Source organism: Oculina patagonica, chromosome 2, assembly GCF_052425735.1.
Source record: "Oculina patagonica isolate OP01 chromosome 2, crgOcupat, whole genome shotgun sequence".
NCBI lineage: Eukaryota > Metazoa > Cnidaria > Anthozoa > Scleractinia > Oculinidae > Oculina > Oculina patagonica.
This window is the reverse complement of record NC_135759.1, coordinates 31,268,673-31,286,934: the sequence shown is the minus strand read 5'-3', so window position 1 is coordinate 31,286,934 and position 18,262 is coordinate 31,268,673. Positions and strand designations below refer to the sequence as shown.

The window sequence follows — 18,262 nt, the reverse complement described above, 5'->3', positions numbered from 1 at the left end:
CGTAAACTCATTACAAATGAACTTAAAACAAATGTAATGATGCAAGCCATACAGACTTGTTTTGACAATAAATCATACAGTGCTAGTCGATACTGTAGTTCAATAAGTAGTAAATAATTCGCTGATGCAGAAAAAGAGCTTCATACACGAAGTTACTGCAGAGACAGTTTGGCATTTAAGGGTTACCCTTACGTTCGCCCTGGTACATTTATCTTAAGCCTTTACGTTATGCCAGTGGGTAGAATTTTTTTGTGAGACTGATTAATTCAATCACTGCGTCTGTGATACGTGCAAGTTGACATGTCAGACAAATACCACTGATAGTTTTGTCAAATTATGAAATTGAAACTTACCGGCGACTAAACGTTTCCGGACATCACAGGACCTACTTTGATGTACGTCATTCGAAGAAGTGGTAGTTTTAAGTTTCGTAATTACCATGGTAATTAAAATTAGTTTTGATAGTTTCTTTATGATGGTAATGCTGAAACGGGTTTCCTTTCTTTTTGAGATTGACAATGCTACATCACAATTATTGAATACAGCGTTTTGACCCCAAAAACGTGGACAATAGGGTCTGTGATGTTTATATTCCTCTGTAGGGTCACAACTATGGAATCTTGCTAAATTCATGTAAATTGAATTTCATTCATGTTTCCTGACGGTCGAAAATTCAATAATGCTAATCCACGTTTGTGAAATTTTAGCACTCCACGTACGCGAAACACAAAGACTTGTGCATGTTCTTTGTTTATCAACAAATCCCGACTTAGCTTTTAAATACCTATTAAAATGATACGATCTGACATCTTGGAGTGTTTCTTAATACGGTCTTAACTCGAGATTTCAGCACTAAGCTCTTCAAACTGCGAATCCCTGCTGAAGTTGAAAGGCAAGAAAATGCCTTTGACGCCGTGCAATCAGGAAACGAATCTAACCTGTTTCCTTTAATGGACGTTTATTTGTTATGTAAGTAAACTCAAAGGTCGCATTACAGCACACAAAAAGCCATAACATCTCTAAAAGGCAGCGAGCTAAAAGGGCCCCGCCAAACAGATGTCAAAACGGATGGGTCCAAGTTGGTCCAAAGATGAAATATGCAAAGCTAATAGTGATTCTCTTGAAAGCAAGTCATTGGGATATCTGATCAGACGTGGATCATCGTAAGTGCTACTCGAGCAAAACAGACTGATATTCATCACAAGAAAATGAATAGCTCTACAGCAAATCAAACGGATGGTCCAGGAGCGCCAAATGACATAGTATATATGACGGAACCATTGGGTCTTCGAATTTTTCGCCTTACGGTGTACGTGATCATATTTCTGCTGGCAACTTTTGGAAACGCTCTGGTTATTTTTGTGGTTTACAAGACACGAGAACTTCATACCGGTAAGGCGTTTTATTCTTTGCATTTTAAAAACTGACAGTATTTTCAAGCAAAAAGCTGTTAAGAGGATTACAGAAAGGAATGATAAACCAAGTACCCCGCTGATTAAGCTCCTTTGTTATCCAAAAACATTCCCTAAAACCTTTCTTCTGGAGTCGCTACCTTGATTTATATCAACAAAAGAGTTAAATTAAATAGGAAATTATATTTTTAGAGTAATTCATACTATAAACAAACGTCCTTTTAGAGTATTTTACTTCTAAAATTTAAGGTATGTCACTAGCCCGCCCATTTTCAGCCGTCCTTCCTTAAACTTCAGTTATGTGCTGACATTGTAAACGACAATCGCAGCCCTCTGATGCATACATAATTTGTGTATACTACTGATATACTGAACGAAGAACTGATAAGTCTAAAACAAAGCAATGAAATCATCGATTCCAAGATGATCTTCATTACATTGCTTTTCGCTGTCCAATTTCTGCCTGGTGTTTTTGACGAGCTTTACAACGCACCTAATCAATGCATGCGTTTCGTGAAAAGGTGTTCAAGTTTCCTGTACAAAGGCAAACAAGAGACAGCCCCAATTTCTTGGCTGTGTACACATGAATATTTACTTCAAAGTTTACTCCATTAACTGGCTTAACCTTATTTTTCCTATGGTGACCCGCAGCCGACGCTTTTAAGGTGTGGTGCATGTTCGTCTTGTATGCGGTTTTGCAGAATAACCACGAGATTCTATACTTATATCTCCTTTCTCGGCATAATATTTTTTTCTGGCTTTCCTGTCCCTTATTTTTTTAAGAGTCGACAAGATTTCATTGTATAGTAGCACAAAAGGTGAAGAACAAACACTTGTAAAACAAAAAGGAAAGGAACAATGGCAACGGAAGAATTTATTGAATCAAAGTCAGAGGCGTTTAAAAAAAAAATACCAGTGTTTGGTTAACAACAAAATCGTGCAATTTAGCAGAGATTGGCTCTTGAAAACTATATTATCGAGAATAAGCTTACGTGTTCTGAAGGTGAAAAGAACCAGCATTTTTTAACATTTGACTTATAACCGGATGCTTAAGAACGCTGGTTAAATTGTATTCATAAAACATGTTCTGCAGCATAAGCATTAACTTTTCCGTCTGCTACCTTTGAATAGCACAAAGACTTGAATTTGATGTGTTGTTTGTAAACCACGAGTCGGTGCACTGTATACAATTTTATCTGGTTTGTCACCATTCTCATCTTTCTGCGCCTTTTTTGACTCATCTAGAAAAAAAGAAAGGCAATACGTACACGTGTATTCAGCTTACTTGGTTCGCGGTAATTACATTAATTACTCCGTCGCATGTTCGTCAGGAAATTTCATCTTAACTTTTCGTGACCCCTAATGTTATTGTAAGATTTTTGATCTCAAGCCGTTTAGCTAACTGCATAATTAGGCTAAGCTGGAAAGTAGTTACCTTCACTGGCCATAAAACGTTTTTAACTATTGATTCCATACTTCCATAACGGCGTTTCATATTCAGCAGATTTTTAAAACGTTTTTGCTTTATAAGTTAAATCAGCGTTTTTTTTGTCATCGCCACAAATCACTTGGGATTTTGTTATGATATTCATCATCTTTTTGAGAGATTGCTCTTGCTTCATGATAGGATGAATGAACTTTTTCAGCACTTTACTAGTCGTGCTGAACAGCATCACTTGTGAAATTCGTGCGGAAGAGATGGCCACCTATAACGCAGGAACCAATGAAACCAACTAATGACATATTTTTGAAGCTAACTTCTTCTTGTTCCGATGATCGCCCAGCCTGGGATTTTTTCTCTTTTGTTGTGGACAATTTAAAAAACACGTGTATTTGTTTAACCACCCGCACATGTCTGTGTTACAAAAAGACTGCTGAAACAATCTAGACCACTTCCTTTTCACCTCTCCAATGCTAATGGACGGCTTTTCGACTAAAACAACTTGATGATCAACAAGCGACCCAAGCTATTACAGAAGCAAAAATGGAATGAGGAACAACCAAAAAAAAAAATCTCATTTGTAGTTATATAGTACTATATCCTCCGGACATTCACAACCTGATCTGGATGAGGTCTGTTGTTGAGGTCACACTGCAGTGGGACTCTAATTTATTACTTGAGTAAAATAACATCATTATAAATCATTTGTGCCTTTCGACAAGTAGTGAATAGTTTAAATTAGAAACCGAAGCTTCTGTTTACATATATAATCCATCATTGTGCGCGAGTTGTGCCAAGTGTAGTAATGCTATCTACATCTACATCTACATCTCTATCTATCTGATCTCCCATGTAGCGATATTTCCGCTGTTTTACGCGTTCATTGCGACCAAACGCTTGGTGTTTCCATATGAAAAAGATATCAATGAACCAATGTGGGTAACAAGACAAGGATCATTAGTAACTTAAGCAAAGGCAATATTTCAAATTTGTATAGACCAGACAAGTGCACAGTGCTTTTCGTACGCTCTGATTGGCTAACTCGAAGATTATTAGCAAAGCACTATAAAAAAAACCCCAAATATCCACACTATCACCTGCACTTCGGTGAATAATTAATAACTATGACCAACCTTTTCTTCTGAGAAACGCCGGTGGACAATATTTCCCTCTCCACAAACAATCGCTGTCCAAAAACAGTTCGCTTCTCGGAACAGATAATAGTCATAGTAACAAATGTACATGAAGTCTCGCAGCAAACGACGGAGACGGCGAACCCCGCCTTTACCTCTATTAGGAGGCCAGTAGTCCATTTCCCGGAGGTGACCAATTTTAAAATAGAAGTTTGCATCTAGTCAGAGATTACGTCATTTTATCCAATTTAAAAGTTAATTTAATTGTCCCCTATAACGAATTTAATACAGCGATAAAACTAGCAAGATTTGTGCCAGGTCCCTACGTCACGTAGAAGGACTAATAAACCTTTTGTAAATAATCTTTTTGCTATTTCAAGCACAAACTCAATGACCACTTTAACGAGGCCAGCAAGGTTTTGTTTTCCATACTGTTTGGCGTATTCTAGATAGCGTCTTGAAGTTTCCAAATCATGGAAACTTCTTCCTCACATTCAGTATGCTATAAGTAGCTGTAAAATGTTGTATAGAAAAGAAAATTTCAGGGTGATTTCCCGGTCGGTTTTGAAACATAAATTCCTTGTAGATCCTGACTCGTTCCCAGTCGTCTCTTAAATGAGAAAATTACAAGACGCAAAGGATGTAGGATCTGCGTCTTTCTTCCCATGATTCCCTCCTAGACTCACTAAGGACTCAATTGCAAAAGACGACTGGGGACAAGTCAAGTATAGATCAGCATTTTATATGTTAAAAATACCCATGCTTACTTATGAATAATTTGTCTCAACAGTAACAGGTTTTCTGATCGCTAATCTGGCTGTTGCTGACCTTGGAGTTGGAATGCTTTGTATTCCATTTACTGTTGTTTACTTTGAGCTCAATTTCCACTGGCCATTTGGTGCAGTGATGTGCAAACTCCTTCCTGCCCTCATGTCTTGTTTTGTTATGGGATCAGTAGGAACCATGTTGGCCATTTCGATAGGTAAGGTCTATTCATAGAATCTTAGTGACAATGATAATAATAACAAATAATTATACAGGCTAGACACTTCATTTAAATACAACTGATTCAGCGAAAGTCCTTTTCACGTGTGTATAAAAAACAAATGAATAGGCGAAAAAATAATTTTATTCAAGTGTCAATATATTTAGCACTGCTGTGCTAATTGAGAACACTTTAAATAAATAAACAAATATCGTAAATCGGAGGCTGACCAGTTGGCTTTTTACAAAGCGTGGAGTTGAATTCGGGGCTACCGAACACAAATCATCTAGTGGCAGGGAGGCGGATTTGAACCGTGGACTTCCGGATTACAAGTTTAGCGCCCTCACCACTAGGCCTCGCTGCCTCCGTGAAGGCAATCAAAGGTAAAAAAAAAATTTGCAATGCAAAGACGTTTAAAAAAAGAAAACTGGACCCGTCAAATGTTAAACTCGAATTTAAAATTAGAATAAAACGTATGTTTGCTAGTCCCCAAGACTTAAATTTTCCCTGCAACTTTTTTTATAATTATTATAGTTAATGATGCTTTGTCCATCTAATGCTGTATCCTTTCCTACAGACCGTCATCAGTCCATAGTACATCCATTTGGCATGCGCATTTCACGGTACCAAGGCAAGCTCATCATGCTGTTAATATGGCTGACTGCTCTACTGCCAGCACTTCCATTGCTGGGAGTGATGATAACCGTCCCTTATCCAGGAGGTGGAGTGGCCTGTATCGAAGATTGGCCACAAACTACGGGAATGCCTTACTACAAAATATACTTGTTATGCACTTTTGCGTTGACGTACACAATCCCTCTTCCAATAATGATACTCATCTACATAAAAATCGGGATAAAGCTTCGTCAAGCTATCAGTGAGGCAGCTGATAGACCTGGCTTTACTCAAGCACAGGCCACTAAACGGATCATCAAAATGTTGGCAGCCGTGGTTGTTTGCTATGCGTTGTGTTTCCTTCCATTTCACACCTTGTATTTTATGATGGACTTCGGCGGATTTAAATCCACGTAAGTCCCAATTATTGTTGTTTTATTCAGTGAGCTGTTTACAACTGATTAGTTCTTTTCCTAACAGTTGGGTGAGAGGAATTGGGATCCCTAACTAGGTAAAAACCAATACAAGTAAATTAGGAGAAAATCAGAACCGAAGTAATTATTTTTGCACATTATTGGGTTGAGGCCATCATAGTCTTTTCATATGTGGGACCAATTCAATTTTTTGACGCATAAAGAATGAATGGAGAATGCGATGTTTTTCCATATTGATCAGCTACTTTGCACTGATTGCAACGACAGGATCTCCTTGGGGCTATATGTTGTAAGCTGTACTTGTATAGCAAGTTGGCCTAACTATTGCGACTCTAATATTTAGGGATTGGGCAAAAAATGACCTATAAGGCAGATCCGCACTTGTTCCCCAAGTATTGTAACGGTTCTACGACTCCCAAAACAGCATAAAACCGCTGCACGGAAAATGATCTGTTCCAAGCACCGTTATTTTCCGGACTGATGATGCTCAAAAGCCAGGCTAAAATACACGTCACTCATACGTTCACTACATACTCATCAGCACGCGCCATCCAAATAAAGGCAAACTGGCCGCTTATGCTCGCTGCTCTTTCGTCTTAGCTAATTTTCTGTCTGCATGCACCAGCCCACTGCCAGCTTATCATACCGTCTTGTTCTTTCTTGACTTACTTGAAGTCTTTTGCCTCTTTTCTTCTCTCGCAGGTTCTATCCAATCCTTCAAAGCTTCTCGAGTGTCTTAATGTTCTCAAACAGTGCTTCCAATCCAGTCCTCTATGCATTCATGGGAGATCAGTTCAAACTGGGATTCAAACAAGCAATTGCTTCTACTAGAAGGAGTTTTAGGTCAAGAATGACAACCATTAATGGTTGGTCATTACCCTCCACAAATAACACTTAAAGCGGTCAGTTATAGCCATAAATGTAATTTACGCAAACCATCTAAAGCTTTAAGTAAATGCTGCTTAAATAGTAAAAAATAGTGGGAATTTTACCTGCTTAATTAATATTCTTTGCTTTACATATTCGCCACTTAATCGCCATTTTTCACTTCTGCTTTCATTTCTTGTTATATTTTTTTTTATCCCAAGAGTAATCAACATCGAGCCATTCCCGAGCAAACGAGTCTAAGTCGAAAATGAAGATACCTCACCACCAGATAGGAGCTGGATATTGTCAACTAGACCACTAAATTTTTAGATCAGTCTAACATTTAAAAAAATGTATGGCACCCATAAGGAGGATTAGTATTTTGACACTGAAAAGTTTCATTGCCCTTTATTGCCGTCATCAAGCTAAAACAGAATTATGTTATGTATTTCACTGTTGTAAAGGTCAGTAGACCATGGTTGGCATTTTCCTCAGTTTTCCGGGCTGACATTTTCCTTTTTCATCCGGCAGATACATCTACATCTTGCAGTCTTATTTCCAAGTTCTGATGTACGGAAACAGTGCAACCAACCCAGTTCTGTATGCGTTCCTTGGTGACCAGTTCAAAAAAGGTTTTAAAAGAGCCATTCGTGGCGGGAGCCGAAGAGGATTTAATCCACAGCAAACTATGAGTACTCGTATGAGTTCAATTCGCTCACGATAACAGTTCACAAGTTCAGTTTTCAAAGACGTGGATGCAATTTTTCATTTCATCTGAGTCCTCCATTAAGGAAGTGAAATTTAAAAGACCATCTTTGATTGATAGCTTCTTGCAGACAGTGAGCTCCAGCCGACATATAACTCTTCACTGTTCATACAAAACTTTGGACTGAGTTGTTGCATGGATATCTTTGCGAAGATAAGTGAAGCGTATGGATCTTATGTATGCCATTCATATACCAAGGAAAGTGAAACTACCGCAAATAACGAGTGAACAACAACTCCACGTGAGCTTCGTTGCGATAAGCAGACGTTCTTTTTAGCTGTTGTAATGTAGGCGATGTCAATTAGTATTTACGTTGCAGGCCTGAGCTGGAAATTGAGCGATGTAGATTACGTATTCTGATTGGCGCAAATTAGCATTAAATCCAACATTAGCAAGCAAACTGGCGCGCCTAACTTACACCTAGCACACGCGGGTTGGTTTCAACAAGTTTGACATATCCAGCTGGATAAAACTAAGGCTTGACAACAAAATGTAATACATCTCCATAGATAAAAAGGTTGTACTTCCTAAAATATTGTGGTGACCAGCAGGTTAGTATGCTAAAAATACAAAGCTTTTACTACAATAAGGACATCATTTCTCCCGGGGGGGGGGGGGGGGGAGAAACTCCCTTTGTTACAAGACTGAAAAAAGGGACATAGCGGTGCCGGGCAACCGAATGTGCGCTGTTGCTATCAAATGGTTGCTAAGGGCACAGTGAATAGCTTGACAAAGTCACTGTCTAGTTCGCATGTCTTCGTCTTGACCGTGCACAAAAGACAATAGCTATTTGCCATTGTTTGTTCTTTTGAAGTTTGCCGTACATCACAACAACAAACAGTGATAACGGTGTCCAGTCTGGCAAAAGAAGGGCTTGCGAATGATACCAATTAAAAATAACTCCAATGATTCTGAAATTATTTACCATTTTTTTGGTTGTTAAATGTCAACCGTGACCAATTTTTCTCGTGGTATTCCACGCAGCCAAAACATTGTCAGTGACGTAACATCAGATGAGAAATCAGTGGCGTGAAACATCAAACGCAAACACCGTCACTATTCGCATTTCACACGCATGCAGTCATTGATATTTAAATCTTTCTGAGAAAACAAAACTTTGGGTGACGTTTTTCTTAGTAACGGCTTGATTAATATAGACTCGCACCGTTTCCAGGCACTGCTATGTCTCCAAAGAAAAGTGCCAACTTTCTTCCCCCCCCCCCCCTGATTTCTCCAAATAAGTTTGAGCAACGATATAGTGGTAGCTGTGACAAGTCACAATGATCCAAATGGGGATAAAAAAAGCTATATACTACAAGTAACTGGCTAACTATATTAAGTCTATTAAATTATGTCAACTATAGTTTTAATGGAAATGATTTGTAAAAAGCGAGGTTATGATGATGATGATTAATTTAATATATAAAATGCAAATAAAAAGTCTACTATTTCGTTTGTACTTATTTGTTAACAGATAACTGAAATTATTGACAAAAGATTCCTGGAACAATAAAATTTAATAGTTCTGTCATAATGTTTTTGTTTAGAACTCTATCGATATATTCCAGTTCCACGTGTAGATGATTTTTTTTCTCTACAGACGAAGCTCGTCTCCACTTCATGCACAAAATTCGTGTCCTTTATAAGGCTAAAACTACATCAATGGTCATTGTCCACTTTACATATCAGTCCCCCGGACATGGAATCCAATTTAAGAGGGCAATGGCGTTCCTATTTTTTAACTATTTCCCCCCCCCCGTTTTATTTCCTATAGGGCGGCGTTATTTTTTATTTTTTTTCTTTTAAAAATTTTTTTTTATTTTTTTTTTATTTAAAATAAATTTTTTTTAAAATATTTAATTTAAAAATTTTAGGGGTATTTTTAAAAAAGGAGACCCGGCGTTTATTCGGGGCCCGGCGTTTAATCGAGAAAATACGGTATATTCAGTATTCTACGTACCGCATTATGGGGCAGCTTGGGGCAGGGAGTTTTAATACGCTGGTGATTAACTTTTTGCAACTTTTAATTTCGAAAACTGGTGCGGGGGTATTATGTGTAGAGCTTGCCTTTGGAATGACTTCAATAATTTCTCCCTTGACAAGCGTAATAACAGTCTACTCGGTAGAAATAGCGTCAGGTTTCGGGGGCCCATCGTATGAAATTTAATCCCCAAAGACATCAGGAACGCTTAATCCTTGCAGCTTTTTAAAGCAAGACTTAGACGCGCTTCTAGAACTCTTGACCTAATTTTAATTTGAAAATGAGGCTTGTTTCATTTCTTCGAAGGACCCAGACTTTATATATTTCTAGTTATTTCCTTGTTTTAGATTTCCTTTGGTTTTTATAGAATTTAGTTTAATAAGCATTTCATGGCAGTTCCACATCAGCCTTTAGGATGCCACATCAGACCTGCTTTAACAAAAATTATATGTATGTATCTATATATGGAGGTCTAGAGTTCAAGAGGCCCAGCCTTTGAAGTAATACTGCCACAGTGACTCTGTCTCCCCACAGATAGGCAAACAGGGTACCAGTGATCATAAACCGTTGGTAAACCTGACGAAATGCCAGCACCAAGTGGCAGAATTATCGGTAATGAGGTACCGCACGACAAACCAAAGGCTTGGCAAAATCCAGGTGCATAACTATATAGAATATAAACCCACTTGAGCAGTTTTGGACCTCCTTGATAAAGGTCTACATGGGGTAACACAGCAAGTGACAAGCCATGCCTTATAAACATCTTCATCCTTATGGCAACTGACGACTGACAAAAGGCAAACACTTCAACTGAAAAAAAAAAAACAAATAAGACTTGGCATTGATACACAGCCTAAAATGCCAGTCGTCCCCTCCTAAAGATGGATTTCCACTGACGCGTAAATATTTTTTTACTTGAAACGTGCGTAAAATAAGATACGTGGGCAAATTTCCACTGTCGCGCAAAAAGTAATAAAAAGCGTTTCTTTTTTACGTGCGTTGAACGTACGTAAATGCCCGCCATCTTGAATTAATTATTATCAAGTTGGTGAATAGAGTGTGTTATTGGCGGCCATATTGGAGGAGTGAAACAATAAATTGTTTTTCCTTTGGGAAAAAAATCATTAACATTTTTATGCAAATATCTTAACCGAAAAACGCTTTTTATTACTTTTTACGCGACAGTGGAAATTTGCCTACGTATCTTTTTTTACGCACGTTTTACGAAGGTAAATATTTACGCGTAAGTGGAAATCCACCTTAACCGCAGACAGCCGTGAAAAAAAGTTGAACTCAGTTCAACGTTTTTGAAAACACTCGCGATCGGGCGATCGCTACGTGCGTATACGTGCCGTGTAACATACGTAAATACCAAGAAAAAAACGTGGCATTGGAAAATGGCAACGTAAATTCGACGCACGCAATCGCGCGCTTAAAATTTCATTTTTACGTACGTTTACAATTTTTACGTATGTTAACGTGCGTCAACAAAAACGCGACAGTGGAAATCCACTGTAAGTCTGGGTGGATTCCGATATTTAGCTTAGCGTTAGTTGCAAATTGGCTATAAGAGGGATGTAGATGGAAAATGTTCAGGGTGATGGCAAACTAAAAACGCGACTTCACGGGCGGGGCAAGTTTCCTAAATCAAATTTTTCCGTATTTATTAAATTGAACACAAACGGAAAAAATACCGCAGACTGAGTTTCAGGAAGGGCCAATTACCCGCCGTGTGGTAGGAAATGAGCCCATGATTTATTTGTCTAACAAATTACAATCTAATAAAAGGCTTGTGTCATTACCTTTCTCGACACCTTCATTTTTTTACATCCACCACAACCAGTTCAATGGAAGTATTCTTAACTATTTTAACCACACCGCGATCAATCGCTTGCTTTTTCTCTTTTTTTCTTTGGCACAAGAAAAGGAGGCGGCAAAAGAATAGAGCGACAATCGGAGTCGGCGAAACGCGACTCACGAGAATAATTTCCGTTCGCGCTTTGAATCTGAAGAACTGAGGGCGGCTTCTCGCGTTCCAGTGCAGTTTTCAGTTTACATACGTTTTTCATGATCGTCAGCAGACCTGCGGTGATATGAAAGATAGCGAATCAGCACTCAGTTAACAATTCCATTCATCAATTTTTCTTAATGGTTAGCATTTTGTCCAGTACTTATTTTTTGGCGACGTTAAACGTAATGTAAATCAGTGATGGGTTTTGATCAGATAACTACTTCCTCGTTAAACAAAGTGGCGACAACAGAGTTTCTGCTGCACATGGTCTTTGTCACTGAGGCATTCAAATGTCATGCTTACCATATTATACATACATGCAGTGTGTAACCGAAGAAGACCACTTTTATTTGTAAAGCTCATATTTGAGACATTTATTGGATGCACAGACAAGTACCAAACAGTTTCCATACTTATTTGTCGGTCAAAGAAGCTTGACCTGTCATTTTTGTTCCTTTCATTTTCTCGCTAGTTCCAATCTTTTGATAACCGGAATTTTCATGTCTTATTTATAAGATAGCGTCACGCGTGTGGTTGACTGGGAGTGTCGTGTATCGAGCTACGTTTACATTAGAGAGGAAATTACTTCTTTGAGAAAAGATCTTTGTTGACAGCTTATAGTAATTGACATCAAAAATAGGGCAGAAGACGCGTCGACTGAATACCTCGGAGAGGTGCTAATTATTTCAAAGATATTTCTGGTTTTCGCTCATACCGGAAAGCGCTTTATGGCAAACTAATTACCTTTACAGCGGATCCCAGGATAAAAGAAAAGTCAACTGAATAAATATTAGGCTTGCGAAGGATTTTTAATGAAAAGTCAATACAAGAGTCGGCGGGGTACGGCTTAGTGGACTTCTTTTAAACACTGATCATAACGAAATTGAAGCCCATGAGGCGATTTCCTTCAGAGGAATGGGAACTGTTATTTAAAACCAACATTATACCAGGTTTTGGGCTATATTGTTACCAGAAGCCCAAAAAGGTCGACGTTGGTTTGACATAGCCAAGTGGTAATTGTGATATCTTCATTAGTAAGACTGAGCAGGCCGTGTGTAGTTTTGAAAGAGCTTATGTGATGGAACCCACGAATGCAACAGACCTACTTGCCAATACCACTCCGTCTGCGGTACAAGCCGCCGTTCGTGAGCCACTGGCGTCCAATATCTTTCGGTTAATTGTGTACGTAATTATATTTCTTGTCACCATCATTGGGAATGTCTCTGTCCTTGCTGTTGTCTACAAGATAAGAGAACTGCATTCTGGTAGGTGAAATATTCTTTAAATCTACTCTTCTGTGTGGTCAGTTACCTTTAGGTACATATTCCGGTCAGTCCTTATAGCGAAGACATTATCGAACCACTTTAAAATGTGTGAAACTGATGAACACATTTGCTTACAAGGTGTTGCCTACATTAACACAATTTCAATCAAAATACAAAGGATTGCCTTTTGTTAGTTTGTTTTCGTGGTCAAAAAGTCTTTAAAAGCCAGTAATATGTAACTCGAGCGTCTACTTTTTGCGTTCAATTGTGTTGTGACTTGTGTGCGTGAGGCATATAAATATTCGTGATAAAATTAGGTTTTTATTTCCCTGTGATGTTATAAGCGGTTTAACAACAGAGCAAAGCCACAGGGAGTGTGATGCATATTTAGGAGACAATCTCTTTAATACCTTATAAAAATAACTAATAAGGTGCAGTAAGGAAGGAATTAATTGCCGCTTATCAAACTAAAGATCAGGAAATACACATTTCTAAGCTATTAAAATATAATGCGTCCTTTGCTGTTCTATTTTTGTCATTGTGCTTCGTTTTGAACTGAAGCAGACGTAACGCCGTTGTAGGTCAGTGCGAAAATGAACGATTCGGGCTTATCTTTCATAAAATCTCGGTTGATAGAAAACATAAAGAAGTCACATCTCGTCTGAGGTCAAGTGTTTAAATACTCAACTCTGCGGAAAGACGTTTACATAGCACAATTCATAAAAATGCCAAGTCAGTAGAACGGGCCGAACTTAGCTTTTTCATGAAATTTCATCCACTGTTCGTTCTTACCCGTGAAACAACTTTAAAAAAGGCATTGTCCTTTAAAAGATTCTTTCCATATGCTTAGTATGCTGATTAAAAGTTTTGAAACCAGCTTTAGTAAATAATTGTATTTGATGACCTGACAACATCCGAAAGCATTTAGGAGGTCCTCCATTTTATCTCCCTGGATATGCTCTTTCTTGCATGATGCAATTGGTGTAAATCTTCCATGTTTTTTTAGTCAAATTTGAGAAATGGCACCTGGACACTTTTATTTTCGTTTAGGGATCAAAGTATGTCAACAAATTATTCGCAGACCTTTCTGGAACTACCCGCGCTTACTTTCGTATGTGTTTCAGTATGAGTTAAGGTTCTGGTTCGTTCGTTACGTCTCCTACAAAACTTGACGTTGCGAATTTGAAATTGTTTTGAAACAGAAAATGGGAGCGTTTTAGATTCAATGTCTAAAGTATGCTTTGACATTATGTTTTGGAATAATGCATTATTCAATGAAAGACAGCGCCATTTGGAAAAGAAACACCATTTTATTAACTGCTGGCCCATTTTCTCACACAATATATATCATCGCCACATTTTTTTGTCAAAAAATCTGAGATAAAGTATGAAATGAGTATTCCTTGCAGGGTAGCAGATTTCAGAATTTTCATTCTCTCAAACAAACCTTTTCGGAACATACGTAAACAATATGTGCTAGGTGGGTAAACAAACTCTTGAATGTACTTCAAACTACTGGTGTTGAATTCCCTTGGAATCTTGAAGACTGTTTTGCCATCTTTATTTCGTGACATTCCGAGACGCATTCAGAATTCCTTTACATAGTTTGAGCTGTCTAATGACCTTATTTTGTTAACTTTTTTATCGGAGCAAACGGGTTAAGTACGGATGAACATTTTTTTAGTGCTGTCTTAAGCTTGATTACTTTGCATCATGGCACAAAAACGATGGCGTTTATTCTTTGATGGAACCGACGGTAATTATCATGATTAACGTCTTTCCTCGCTCCAAAACATTAATCAACTAATGACACATAACTTCAAGAGGTAATCGTTGATCCATTACATAAAACGTGCGCCATTATGAAGAATAAACGCTCATAAAGATATTGACTTTTAATTAACCTCAGGCCGACTGAGGTGCTAATTAAATTTTGCAAAGGTGTATATGAATAAAATATTTAAAACTCAAACTGGATCGACCAAGAGAAGTCGTTATCTGTTTTGTCTAATACGGGATGAAACTACTTGTATGAGCAAAATGTCGTGAAAAAGAAGAGTATTTTTTACTAACATGACTAGTCGGTGATGAAAGGCTGTTGTTTTCCCAACCGGAGTACATTACTGCCTAAGGCAAGGCGACCTCGTGGAAGTAGTTTAAAGCTATCAGTTTCACGTTTTAAATTAGTAATAGACGTCAAAATAATCTCAGTTTTAACAATTAATGAATAATTTTTTGCATGCTCATTGGATCAGAGCCATTGTATATTAGAGTTGATACCACTGTGTGACGTCAAAGACTGACGTACCTCGAGAAGGCCTTTTGCAATAAATGATCATATGGTACAAAAGCCATCATGTTGAATAGCAAAAGATTGCGACAGCATCAGAAACAAAGCGATCTTGATAAAAAAAGGTTGACTTTTCTTTGTTTTGGATGTTTAAGTGCGTAGCTTACGCCCCAGCAGGGCAGGTGTTGCACCCAGGGGGGGTACTCCGGCTTGTTAATGACGGGGATGATCGAAGGATGTTTTTGGGTTTGAAATTTTCGATTCCGGGATTTTTTTGGGTTGGAAAATTTGGCAAGTATTTTTTTGGGGTATCTTGATTTAGATAGGGGATTTTTTGGGTATTTTAAAAACGAACCAAAGTGCCTTGGCGCATTTATGGTATGATGAATAAACAAAACGAGCGTTCTTTTGTGTTATGTTATTGCACCTCCTGGCAATTTAGGGGTAATTTGACAAGGGATTTTTTGGGGGGTTATTTTTGGTTTAGGGATTTTTTTGGGTAATGTCGGAAGACTTAGGGATTTTTTTGTCTCCTGAATTTTGCCTCCATTCGATCATCCCCGTCATTTACAAGCCGGAGTACCCCCCCCCCCCCCTCCTGGGCTTACGCTCCAGCATGACAGGTGTTGCACCTTGTCACCGTTTGCCACAAGCGAAGAGAAAAACCTTAAAACAGGTTTAAATACAGAAATATACTCATAAAACCGCAGCTATATGCCTAATATTTTGGAATTTTTATATTTAATTTAACTTCTATTGAAACCAGGATAAACTTGACGCTCACAACTTTTTTGTTATAAAAATGTTATTTTTGTAAAAAAAAGGTTTGGAACCATAGCATGGTCATTTCAGTTGCAAAATCATTCACTTTTCGCAAGATGTTCCACGCTCTGACATTTATATGCCGTTTAAGTATTTTACAGAGTTCGTTTAACGATTGTCGAAGGTGACCCGTTTTGCAAAAACGAAGATAGCAAAACACCCGTTAATCACAAAAAGACTAAGACGCGCACTTCAAATTATCATATCCCTTTGCTTAGCATATTTTACCGTATTCTTTATTACTGCTTATTTCAGTGCAAATGAAGTGGATCATTCAGCTTCACACGAGGTGGACTATCATATCATATCAAATCTAATAAAAATCAAAATATGATACTTGAAGTTAAAACCACATTTAAATTACACAGTTAAAGATGATTTCCAGTTCGTACTGCGCAATCTCGGCTGCAATGTTTATGTGCGGCCTTAATGTGCGGCCTCACACGAAGGAATGTTTACAAGCAAAACTAAAAATTCCGTGAAAAACTTACCTTGTTCTTCATTATTAACGCCAGATATTCTTGCAGAACAAATAATAACGAGTAGAAGAACCTTGAAGCTATTTCAAACCGACGTTTCAGCTCATCGGGAATTCTTGAACGAAAGGAACGGTAATGGCGGACTAAAAAACTGTATGTATGCTGTCACCGAAGTGTAACGTTTCAACGAATTCAAAACAAAAACGAAAACAAGCCCCGAGTCTGCGCAGTACCGACTGGAAATCAGCTTTAAATCTTGGTTTATCTCTGCCAATGGGCCCTTTGCAGCTTACGTTTACATGGTACAAAATCCGCCATGGTGGAGGGCAGGCTATACGCTCTGGGACATTCAAAACAATGGAAAGTCAAGCATGATTGATTAAAGTCGTTTTGTTTTGGAAGTCCTAGCGCGTAGCTTGCCCTCCAGCAAGGTGTTGTTTTGTGCCATGTGATCGTTAGCTGCAAAGGGCCCATTGTCACATGTGTTTCCTCTTTCAGTTACAGGATACCTTATTGCAAATCTTGCTGTGGCAGACTTGAGCGTGGGTATCTTATGCATTCCCTTCACAGTTCTCTATTTTGAGTTTACTTACTGGCCTTTTGGTTACGCCTTGTGCAAGATTATTCCCGCCGCACAGGCGATGTCTGTCATGGCATCGATAGGAACATTGACGGCTATAAGTATTGGTAAGTATGGTATGGGATTGCTGGTACATTAAAATTATTATCTTTCCACCCTTCAAAAATATCCTTCATTGTTGTCGTCTTCAACAGCTTTGGCACAACCTGGGTCAATAATGTGCATTGTTGGACAAAATTCATTAAACTCCTAAATAATAAAAGATCTTCTTTCTAATCGTCAAACAGCAAATAGAGAAAAACGCTTCGTTAACACTTTTCAGTACAAGATTTCCTTCCATTTATAATGTTGAAAAATGAAAGAAAGCTTTTCGTTGACGTATCCTGGAGTTACATTCATACAAGAGTATTTAATTTGGCAATGAGTGTTAATAAACAGTGTCATTGTTAATAATCAGTTAATTAATTGCTTCCTAAATGTAAACATAGAATCGTTTAACTTACAGGAAAAATCAAGACTCTGCTTTTTTCTTTCAGATCGTTTTCGAGCAATAGCATATCCATACGAACCCCGTATATCAATATACCAGGTCCGTTTTATTATCGCTGTGGTGTGGTTGATTGCAACTCTAGTTGGCCTACCCTTTTTTGCCGTCATGCAATTGCAAGAGAGCAATGGTGTACTCCTATGCTTGGAGGGTGGCTGGCCTAATGAGACATTCAGAGACGTGTATACTGTGCTATCATTTGGCCTCACATATGCCATACCATTGCCCACGATAGCAGTATTCTATACGATTATTGTAATGAAGCTAAACAAGGCAGCAAGAGAAACGTCGGACACTGAAGGATTTAGAACAGCAAAGGCCAAAGGAAAGGTCATTCGCATGTTGATAATCGTGGTAATCTTCTACTTCCTGTGTTTTCTGCCCTACCATGTCACATATCTGTGGTATGAATTTGGAGATGGGAGGAATTATAAGTAAGTGCACCGAGTCTGATAAACGTCTTAAAAACTTCTTGAACCTTATTCTTAATTATAATGTGCTTTCTTGAATGCCAGTTATAACTACTGTTGTTGTTGCTGTTGCTATTGTTGCTGTTGCTATGGTAGTTGTTACTGTTCTTTTCTTTATTCTCATAACAGCTTTAGTTATAATTGGTGTCCAGTATTTTTTTTAA

The 18,262-nt window shown here is 38.2% G+C and overlaps 2 protein-coding genes across 5 annotated transcripts in view; both read left to right on the top strand.

Moving 5' to 3' along the window:
- Positions 1-538: 538 nt before the first annotated feature.
- On the top strand, positions 539-9,286 carry LOC144644119 (pyroglutamylated RF-amide peptide receptor-like). 2 transcript variants are annotated; one of them, XM_078503539.1, is made up of 5 exons: positions 539-1,392; positions 4,777-4,968; positions 5,549-5,999; positions 6,723-6,922; positions 7,419-7,540. In XM_078503539.1, the coding sequence occupies exons 1-4, from the start codon at positions 1,209-1,211 to the stop codon at positions 6,916-6,918; spliced, it is 1,023 nt and encodes a 340-aa protein (XP_078359665.1). In that variant the 5' UTR covers positions 539-1,208; the 3' UTR covers positions 6,919-6,922; positions 7,419-7,540. The 2 variants fall into 2 exon arrangements, with proteins under 2 accessions (XP_078359665.1, XP_078359666.1); XM_078503540.1 differs by lacking the exon at positions 6,723-6,922 and having other exon boundaries at positions 820-1,392; positions 7,419-9,286.
- Positions 9,287-12,057: 2,771 nt separating this feature from the next.
- Positions 12,058-18,262, top strand: part of LOC144644154 (neuropeptide FF receptor 1-like) — a 10,350-nt gene continuing 4,145 nt past the window's right edge. Inside the window, exons 1-3 of one of the 3 annotated variants that reach the window (XM_078503576.1) lie at positions 12,058-12,910; positions 17,000-17,188; positions 17,618-18,062. In XM_078503576.1, coding sequence (XP_078359702.1) covers positions 12,724-12,910; positions 17,000-17,188; positions 17,618-18,062 — 821 coding nt within the window. In that variant the 5' untranslated portion in view covers positions 12,058-12,723. The remainder of the gene's footprint in view (positions 12,911-16,999; positions 17,189-17,617; positions 18,063-18,262) is intronic. The other 2 variants (XM_078503578.1, XM_078503577.1) reach the window with 2 other exon arrangements.